Below are 10,313 nucleotides of genomic sequence, written 5' to 3'. Positions count from 1 at the left end.
TAAAAAATAATTTTAAAATTTTAAAATAGCAATTTGGTCCCTCAATTGCTAGTCCAACTCTGTAAACCATCTCAATTGATTCCATTTTAATAACTATTAATTAATTAATTAAATACATACTCTATTATATATATATATATATACAAAAATCTTTCCCATTTATAAAGCCATTTATTTGTCCGGCAAGTGGCACCATGCCTCCTCCATGATCTGAATTCCATCAAAGAAATGGTGGAATCTCATCCGTCTGATCATTATTATTATTATTATTATAAGGTTTTGTGGATAAACATTAGGTATTAAACTAATAGCAGTGTAATTGGGCAGTGTGTCCGCCTTTGCAAAATTGATTATCAAAAACAGAGCGAGCAGGCTGGCTGGCTGGCTTTGGAGTTACCGAGAGAGAGCCACAAAGATTCAATCCTCAGTTTCTTTTCTTTTATGGAGTCCATCCATGTTCTTGTTACCAAATTTTGAACGATGCTTGCTTACTGACTTGGGATATATATATATATATATCGACAAATAACTTTGCTGCTTGGACAGCCATCGATTCAGTCAAGATGCTTGCACTTATAATGGAAAAAATAAAGATCCCCCGCTGCGTCCAGACAAAATCTTCGTTATTTGAGTTCAAGATTGAAATTAATGTTCAGATGATCAAATTTATGAAATCATCAGCTAATTCCAAAAAAGAAATTGCTATTCTTATATTCACTGGGTTTGGAGAGGAATCAACAATTGTTTCGAAGATAAATTAGTCGTAACCGTGATAAATAATGAAAATATAAAAAGATTTTGAAGATTAAACTGTATCATTTAACAAGTTTCTCGTTCATATAATGACGACTTCTTATTATTATATTTTTCTTGACGTTACAATACTAACAAATAGATTTTCTTCCTACATTTTTATCAAATTTGTGAGGTAAAACTAATCCTTCTTAAATAGTTGTCCTTACAATTAAAAATGCAATTTGATGAGCTTTTACACAAGAACGATAGCCTCGCAACCAGGACATTATTTTTAAAATGAAGCTTTGTGTTAAAATAAGACTTTTTCAAAACTTTATCACTACTTAATAAAGAATATTTTTATACATTGAATTGAATTTATGATGTTATATAAGAGTAATTTTATGGATACTGTTTTTTACGAACCAAACTCAATTGTTATGATGATAGGCAAATGATATTTTTATTTTAAAAAACAAGGTTAATTTTTGTGCATATATTTTTAAGTAATAAAATAATTATTGAAAGGAATAGTTTATAATTATAAAAGTAGTAGCGTCGTGCCTATAAATTTACTAGAAAATGGTTTTAAAAACTATAGTTGAATGGACAACATATGTTTGGCATAGAAAACTTTAGCTTTAGGGACCACCATTTAAAAAATTGAATTGTGAGTTGGTTTGGTAGAGGAAGAAAATAAACAAACGCTAATACTTGTGTTTGATAAAAGGGGTTGGATATAATTAGGTGATATAATTAGGTGATTCATAGGTCATGAAAGCCCTAAATGGAAAAATCAAAAGAAAGAAGCAAGGCATGAGAGACAGGGTGGAGCCATTGGAGGCCCAGATGTTGATTCAGACCCTTGTGTTTGGGACAAAATACCAATGAAATTATTGAACGTGAAAAGCTCTACTTTAGCTTTGACCCCTCCAATCTCTCCCTCTCCCCCCCCCTCTCTCTCTCTCTCTACTCTTTCCAACACTCTTCAAAGCTTTTCCTTTTCTTTCCTCCTTTACTCTTTCTTCTTCCATTTCTCCATCTCTCTCCACACATTTGGCCCTCTTGGCGGAGAGATCACACTCTCTTTATCTTCATACTGCCGTTCTTGCTGCATTTGCTGGAGGAGCAAAAGCCAAGTTCTGACCTTTGTAGCTTCAGGTACTTTTCCGGGCTTCCTTTTCCCCATGCTTTTGAGCTGGTCCTGTGATTTGCTTTGTGGGTTTGCTGTTCCATGCCGTCTACTTTGTTTTTTTGCATCTGGGTTTTTGTGGGTTTTTAGATCCTTTTGGTAGGGTTTGCGTATGAGGAGGTGGGGTCTCTGTTCAAGATCTGTGCTTTTCATCTGCCCCTTTCCTATTTCCCTTTCTCTACCTTCTAGGGTTCGTTCTTATCCTTTGATTTGTGGTGTTTGGCGATCACTAATACCCATTGTTAAACTTCGTTTTGACTATGATTCCTGTATTTGCATTTTGAGGTAGAAGGTTTCCATTCTTGTATTTCTGTGATGTTTTATGCAGACGGCAATTGATCTGGTTCTGCATGTTATTCTTTACTTTCATATACTGTCCTTACAGTATGGTTCATCTTCCTTTTCTCTTGGGGTTTATTTTACTGTTTGTTGGTCCTGTTAATTCAATGTTGAATTGTTTCTATTTACTTTTATCTCTAGGGTTTCCTGAACAAAGATAAATTTTAGATCTACCACTGGCTTCATATGATGCTGTCTTGATCTGGGTATATGATCTGATTTCTGGAATCTGTGGATTTGGTTCTGGAGCTTTTCTTCCTTCGCTCCCCTTATTTTTTTCATGAAATATTGTCACTGGATTCATCATCCATGCGATCTAGACCTAGATGTTAAAGTATTTTCCTGTTGTTTTTATTTATTTCCTGATTATTGGCATACACCATATTAATATATGGATTTCTAATTTTTTTTTTTCTTTGATTGCGTAGATACCTTTCTTTTGTTGATGGAGTTGGAGATGAGTGAAATTGACACAAATAATGGAGAGAGCTGCATGATGAACTGGGAGTCTGACTGATGGGTTTGTTTAGTTTGGTTAATTCAACAAGTTTTTGCTTTTGCCAATGGCCTCAAAATCTTGCGTCAGAACTTCTCCTGGAAAGCAGAGAAACGGCACTGATAACCAAATGTTAGAAGGAAATTCTCGCAGGCCTTCACCTTTGCAGGTTTCAAAAACAAGTAAATCAGAATCTGTCACGGCCAAAAATTTTCCTAGAAGTGTGCATCAAGCTACCCCTAAGCAGGTCAGCAAGGAAGCAATAGAGGACAAGAAAGCACTGAATTCTCAACAAAAGGGGTCTTCCAATAATTTAGCTGATAAATTGCATTCAGGATTATCTTTGGATGATCTGAAACACATGCCAATGAATGGGAACCCCACAGTCAGTGATAATAGGGGTTCAATTGAGGCTGGAACTTATCAGGACAAGAAAGCATCAGACTCTGGAACTGTAAAGGATAGCTCAGCTTCTGCGAAAGTTAGTGATGGAACCAATAGCCTTGCAAAGACAAGTGGAAGTGCTAAAATTAGCGATCGAGCTGAGCTTGTTGAGAGTGGAAAGAGCAGCATGTGCAGGGGTAGCACAAGCACTGATGTAAGTGATGAAAGTACTTGTAGCAGCTTAAGTAGCAGTATTAACAAACCTCACAAGGCAAATGACTCGAGGTGGGAAGCCGTCCAAGTTGTCCGAGCAAAAGACGGGGTCTTGGGTTTGAGTCATTTCAGATTGCTAAAGAGGTTGGGATGCGGGGATATCGGAAGTGTCTATCTCTCAGAGTTGAGTGGCACTAAGTCTTATTTTGCTATGAAGGTTATGGACAAAGCACAACTGGCAAGCCGTAAGAAACTGCTCCGGGCTCAGACAGAAAGAGAGATACTACAATGTTTGGACCATCCGTTCCTTCCAACCTTGTATTCTCATTTTGAGACTGACAAATTCTCATGTTTGGTGATGGAGTTTTGCCCAGGAGGTGACTTGCACACACTTCGGCAGAGGCAACCAGGAAAGCATTTTTGTGAGCAGGCTGTTAAGTATGAGACTCGTTCCTCTTCGTAAAGTTAACATAGCTCATCTTTTATCGTGTCTTTTAACTCTTTTTGTTGCATGATTTAGTAATATGTCTCTCAACAGTGCTATTGTACTTTCTATTGTCTCTAATTTCAATGTTAAAAAAAGGTTCCAGCATTTATATAACTGCCTTATTAAGTAATTATGTCACCACATTTTGTTATACACTTTTCTAAATCTAGTGGTTTATGTTTAGATCACACATTTTATTACACACTTTTCTAAATGTAGATAATTAAAGTGTAATTATGGCAACACATTCTAGGGCATATGGCTCAACCTCTTCTTGTTCCACATAGAAACACTGTGTTCTTTGGAATATGGTATCACATTTTCTTACAGCTAGATGCAGAATTATCATAAGCTTTCTCTTCTACAGGGTTGGCATGAAAATGAAGCTTTGCATTTCAAAATCCTTCAATATTGTAGGTCTTCCAAATAGATAATGTTAGCAATTTCATAGTATTCTTAAGATGGTAAAAGAACTTCTCTTCGAGTTTGGCCTCCTTCCCTTGGATGGAAGTGGATGCATCTCAACACCTGATTTTAGTGCTGCCTTCCTAGAGTTTGTTCTTTGCTAAGCAAGGGTAAGGCTGTCTGGCTGAGTACAATTGAGCTTCCCTAGAGCCTTCAACGCGGGAGCCTAGTGCACTGGGTTCACCTTTTTTCTTCTTACAATTTGTTGGATCTTGGACTTTCCTTTGTTTCTTTCTATTTTTCATAGATGGCTATTTCATTAATATGGCTAGCACAGTATCGGACTTTTTTGCTATTCCTCTTTTGCACATTATTTTATTTTTCTGCCCAATGAGGTTGTCTCTATATTTCTTGTATTACCAACAGTTATCACAAATGTAGTCATTCGTTGAGTGTTCCCCCCCACTCCCGCCCATTTTGGCACTAGGCTATTTTAATACACGTCTATGTCATTTTCATTTATCAACTAGACTTTCTGATATTCTACTCTTTGGTCTTATAGAGCATGGTTGGTTTTGTAGCCGTCTCTTCTAGAGTGTCCCTCTAGCAAGAGAATATATAATGCTTGTTGATTGGCATACTTCCTGGAGCATTTTTCTTCATAATTATTGGTCTATATAAACTTTGACCCCTTATATAAGTAAATTAGGCAAGAAATTTGAATGGCACATTTGATCATCTTCTATTGACCACTTGAAATACGGTTCTTTCACGTTATAGAAGGATTGAATATGTACATTAGAGAAAAAGAAACAAGGATAGCTTGCACTCATAGTTGTATAGGAATTGTCAGTACAGAGCTATAGAAGGGACTGACCATGGTGCATAGCTAAACTTCTGTACTGTTTACCCAATGTAGTCATCTTCAGATTTAAGCCACATTTTTCTTTGTGTAGGTGTACTGAAATGCATCCTTACCCCCCAGTTAATATATTGAATGCTAAGTGAGAATATTGATAAACAAATGTTGGATAGGTTTATGCATGCATAATCTTGGGTTTTTTCACTCTAGATTATATTTCTTTTTTCTGGTCTTGTACCATGTTGGATTTCAATGTTAGCTCTGGTTGCCTTGATACATTTGGAACTCTATACCATACATTTGGGACTCTATACCATAAGGCATTTGTTTTTTGTTTCCTGTCTCACCAAACTTGATTTTTTATCCTTATTATTCTCTCTCTCTCTCTCTCTCTCTCTCTCTCTCTCCCTTGGTTGCTGTCTTGCTGAGGTATTCATTCCCCTTCCCCTGATCCAAATGGACAACAGTTAAACCACTACCTCTTCACTTATGGACCTGTAAGAAACCTCCACTAGAGAACAATGGCCCCTTGTAATGCCACTCTCACTTTGTAAATTTGTTGATTGATTCTGATAGGCTTTTTGCACGAGTCAATCTTTGCTGAGACTTTACAGGAAAAAAATTATTGCTAGCTGAGGGTGTCACAGTTACTTGGCACTAATAAATTTGGGTTTAGGATTCTTCTTCTAATAGCTATATCTTTCTTTTCTTTTGAAAAGGGTATTTCTGAGAGAATTTAAGAAGGTAGGGAGGAGAGAGAAAGGATGGATAAACTTTTATGAGCTCTTAACTAAAATTTTCGTGCATGCTCAATTCTGATTTTATGGTATGGCACTCGTGTTTGTGAACAATTCATAATTTTGAACTTAAGGTATGGGGGTTGGTGATAGGTTGATGGGAAGGCATGGCTTCCACAACTGGTATTGAATTTAGATGGTGAAGCAGACTTAGTTTGCCAAATTTGTTATGAAATAGAACATGTTCTCATGGAAATTGGCTTACAGGTAATTCCATATTATCTAAAATATCAAGGTATTTAACAGGACTAGTATAGAAGGGAAAGCTTGCATTCTGTCATAGGTTGCAATTTTCTTATTGTTCATTGAATGTTCTAAGTGGTTCAAAATTGATTATTTTCTTTATGAGAGAATTTCAGCATTGCATTTTACAGATACTGTTGCTTGAGGCCTTACTCTCCAAATCCCACATTCAAAACTCCCATCAACCTCCCTATCCCCCACCCCCCTCTTCTCTCTATGTCTGTGTGTGTATATGTTTCTGTATGCATAACTTGTTCACCAATGCATGGTGATCAATCCATGCAGTGTTTGCACTCCACTTTTAGTGTTGGATAAATGTCTTGATGATCAAGTCATGGCTTTAAGTCAAATGCTCTTTGAACGTCATTTAAAAGGGTGTCACATGAGATTCTCACTTTGCGGGGGTCATTTTTGTACAGTGTTTCCTTTATTTCATGAAGAGGTTGTTTTCAGAACTTGAGCCCATGAATTTTTAGTCACAAAGGATCAAACTTATTGTTGCCACCAATGTTCACCCTCTCTCTTTGAACTTCACTTTGGGCAATTTTCACTCTTTTGGGAACTTCCCTAGGTTGTTGTAGATCCATGTTGCATGGATGATGTTAAGTTTGTTAATGTATAGAAGAAACTATTGCAGCTTGTTCTAAAAGTTCTTGTCCTTTCAACAGGGCTCTTTGATTCTTGTTAGTAAGGTTCTTAATTTCTAGTCTTGTTCATCTAATAGTACTGTCTATAATATTAGGAAATCCACAGACGTCTTTCTCTTACATGTTTTTTGGCTACCCAGAGATTTTCTCCTTGTATGTTTTGCCAATCTCTCTTTGAATTGATAAATAGATTATAATCATGACACCAATAATTCTGTAGTGATGATATTCAAGTGCTTGTATCTTTCACTGGATGCTGTTTAATGTAATTTTTGAACCATGGCACTGGATTTGAAGGGAAAAGAGGGGGAGGAGCTGAGAGCAAAATGATATTGTGATATGTCATTCATAGTTTTGGACCTTGTGTATGTTTCCCTTTCTGTTGTGACCTCCTAATGGCAGTAAATAGGTAAAAGCTAAAGGAGGCAAAACTTTGCCTGTAATTCCATGGAAACCTTTTTGGCTTTTCTTAAACAGCTGGGTAAAACCTTTGTTTGGTTTTTTGATTTTTCATTAAACAGATGGGAATTTCCAAATTCAGCACTAGATGATGCTCCTAGTTTTACCATCTTTCTTTTTTTGATCAATAGTTGCCACCTTACTGATGGTTGTGAAATTGAATTTTGAATTTGTTGATAGGTCTTCACACTACGTTTGGGCTTTCCATTAGCCTTAACCAAAAATCATGTTGATCCATCTGTTGCTGCCCCTATGTTTTTACCTATTTCTAGATGCGTGCTCAAATGGTTGACACTTTTAGATCTTTGGCTTTTCTTTTATATGCACCTTTGTCACGGCTAACATTCTTGTTTCTTTCCTAGGAGTCATCAATCTAAGCAACCTGCCATAAACATTAAATTTTCTAGTAACAACAAAATATTATAGACCTACAACTAGACCAGTGTGAACTGACATGCTCTCTCATAGTTTTGCAAGCTCGAGTTTGATGAAATTGCCGGTTTATGATGAGTCTGACTCCTATTGAACTTTGATAAATGGAGCCATACTCTGTGCAAAAACAGGTACCTCCCAAATCTGCTTTTGCAACCCTGCCTCTAGTGACTTCCTGGTGCAGTTGCCCCAATTCTCATTTTTATAAATGGTGCCTGCCATAAGCATCAACAAATGGGAAAATGTAAAAAAAATGATAGCCAAGCACCATAGAACTATGCAAAAGGGGAATTTTGCCCTCGAGTATAATGTAGCTGCTATTTTTATATGGCTTTGGGAAGAAAAACTTGATTTTTTTGTGTTTTCTATATCTGTATATCACACAGATGAATGCTTTCTTATATTTCTTCTTCTCTTCTCTACAGTCTTGAGTTGGTTTCAGATGGAATGGAGAATGCCCATCTGTTAGTACTAGTAGGTTCTACAATTCTAGGATGATCAGCATGCTTGTTAGCATATGCATTAGCTACATTTTAAGCAATTGCTTCCATGAATATCAGTGTCTAATTTGGGGCTGTCTCAAAGAAGGCATATTTGGTCACTGGGTCGTTTTGCCCATGGCATGAGAAGTTGTAGAATTAGTGCCATCGAAGTGGGAAAATCTGGATTTGGTCATTTGGAGTTCAAACTGACAAATGACATTTTGGAATTGCAAGTTACAAAAGTTACTGGAATCCGAACAATATGTATGTAACCAGTTAGAATGCAGATAATCTACTAATGCAAACCCAGGTCTTTTCAAATTCTTTCTTAGGTTAAATCTTTTAAATGCATTTGATATTTCTCTCTCTCTCTCTCTCTTTTTTATTTTTATTTTTTGCTAGAAACCATTAGGTTCTTTTGTTTCTGCTTATGGGTTTTCATCATCAAACTTACAAACGGCCATATGCAGGTTCTATGTAGCAGAGGTCCTCCTTGCTCTGGAATACCTCCACATGCTCGGGATTGTCTACCGTGACCTCAAGCCCGAAAACGTCCTTGTGAGGGAAGATGGACATGTAATGCTTTCCGACTTTGACCTCTCTCTCCGCTGCACTGTCAGCCCCACGCTCGTCAAGTCCACCGCCATGGAGACTGACCCGTTGCGGAAAAATGCTGTTTATTGTGTCCAACCCGCTTGCATTGAGCCATCCTGTATCCAGCCATCATGCATGGTCTCAACCACTTGTTTCACTCCCCGCATCTTTCAAAGTAAGTCCAAGAAAGAACGCAAACCCAAGAATGAAATTGGGAACCAAGTGAACCCGTTGCCCGAGCTTATTGCTGAGCCAACAGGAGCGCGCTCAATGTCATTTGTTGGAACGCACGAGTACTTGGCGCCAGAGATCATTAAAGGCGAAGGGCATGGCAGTGCGGTGGATTGGTGGACATTAGGCATCTTTTTGTACGAGTTATTGTTTGGCAAAACGCCTTTCAAGGGACCTGGAAACAGGGCCACACTCTTCAATGTTGTCGGTCAGCCTCTGCGGTTTCCAGAGTCGCCTGTCGTCAGCTTTCAAGCGAGGGATCTGATAAGGGGGTTGCTGGTGAAAGAACCACAGCATAGGTTGGCATACAAACGAGGAGCAACCGAAATCAAACAGCACCCCTTCTTCGAAGGTGTAAACTGGGCATTGATTCGTTGCGCAAGCCCACCCGAGATCCCAAAGCCAGTTGAGATAGAACGAATTCCAGCTCCAACCACATCAACCAGCGACAAGGCCATGCCTGTCGTTGCAGCCAACCCTGATCAGAAAGGTTCTGATAATTATCTTGAATTCGATTTCTTTTGACCTGGTTTGCTATTATTTGTTCCTTCCTCAAGGAAAAGATGTAGAGTAGTAGTTCCCCAAGTATCTTCAGAAGCAGTGACTATGAGGATGATGATGATGATGATGATCATTCAGGGTTTTTATTATATCGACTGCCAGTGATTCATGGATGTTTTCTTCTCTTCTTTCATGTTGTTATTAAACAGTTTCAATATTTGTTGTATTGCAAAAGCTTGGATGTTGATGATGATGCTCTCTATCAATTCGGAATGTGAATTGAGTAATTCATCTCTTTTTTCTTTTTCCCCCTCCCCTCCTGAAAACATAGTTGGGTTTGGTTCGTTGGGCGTAGATGGATAGAAATGACGACTGGCGACTGGCAGGTGAAAAGGCCCGTTAACCTGCTGTCTTCAATCTACATTGTTGATTGATGTAGTAGTAGTAGTAGTAGTAGTAGTAGTGTTGCTGTAATCATAGTCTTGTTCTTATTGGGTTTGTTGTTGCAGGGCTGATGAATTCATATAGCCGCGTCCATGACATGGTCTGTCGTTGATCATATGATTGGGAGAACGTATTCGATGGTGATGTGCCTAATTGGCTAATCATATCTTGTTTATATACTATACACCAAGGAGAAGGGAAAGAAGAAAATGATTTCTTTCTGAATAATTTGTATATGTGTGTCTCACAATTGATGGTTCACCCCGTCACTGTTACGACGTCTTAACCACCTGTCATTTGTCATGGAGACGTGGGAGAGAAGAGAGAGAAGAACCAAATTAGTGTCAAAATTATAAGGAAAATGCTATTG

At 37.8% G+C, this 10,313-nt stretch overlaps 1 protein-coding gene across 2 annotated transcripts; it reads left to right on the top strand.

The window, feature by feature from the left end:
• Positions 1 to 1,633: 1,633 nt before the first annotated feature.
• On the top strand, positions 1,634 to 9,790 carry LOC127811525 (serine/threonine-protein kinase D6PK-like). Of its 2 annotated transcripts, none has more exons than XM_052351461.1 (3): positions 1,634 to 1,896; positions 2,695 to 3,797; positions 8,644 to 9,790. In XM_052351461.1, exons 2-3 carry the CDS (start codon positions 2,830 to 2,832, stop codon positions 9,521 to 9,523), a joined length of 1,848 nt encoding a protein of 615 aa, XP_052207421.1. In that variant the 5' UTR covers positions 1,634 to 1,896; positions 2,695 to 2,829; the 3' UTR covers positions 9,524 to 9,790. The 2 variants fall into 2 exon arrangements, with proteins under 2 accessions (XP_052207421.1, XP_052207422.1); XM_052351462.1 differs by lacking the exon at positions 1,634 to 1,896 and adding an exon at positions 2,053 to 2,212.
• Positions 9,791 to 10,313: the final 523 nt, after the last annotated feature.

Source organism: Diospyros lotus, chromosome 10 (genome assembly GCF_014633365.1).
Source record: "Diospyros lotus cultivar Yz01 chromosome 10, ASM1463336v1, whole genome shotgun sequence".
Taxonomy (NCBI): domain Eukaryota; kingdom Viridiplantae; phylum Streptophyta; class Magnoliopsida; order Ericales; family Ebenaceae; genus Diospyros; species Diospyros lotus.
The sequence above is the reverse complement of the archived record's forward strand: the minus strand, read 5'-3'. Positions and strand labels throughout refer to the sequence as shown.

Coding starts and splice junctions, on each gene's coding strand:
- LOC127811525 (XM_052351461.1), top strand. CDS start 2,830: ATGGCCTCAAAATCTTGCGTCAGAACTTCTCCTGGAAAGCAGAGAAAC. Junction 3,798..8,643: donor TTTTGTGAGCAGGCTGTTAA/GTATGAGACTCG, acceptor GGCCATATGCAG/GTTCTATGTAGCAGAGGTCC.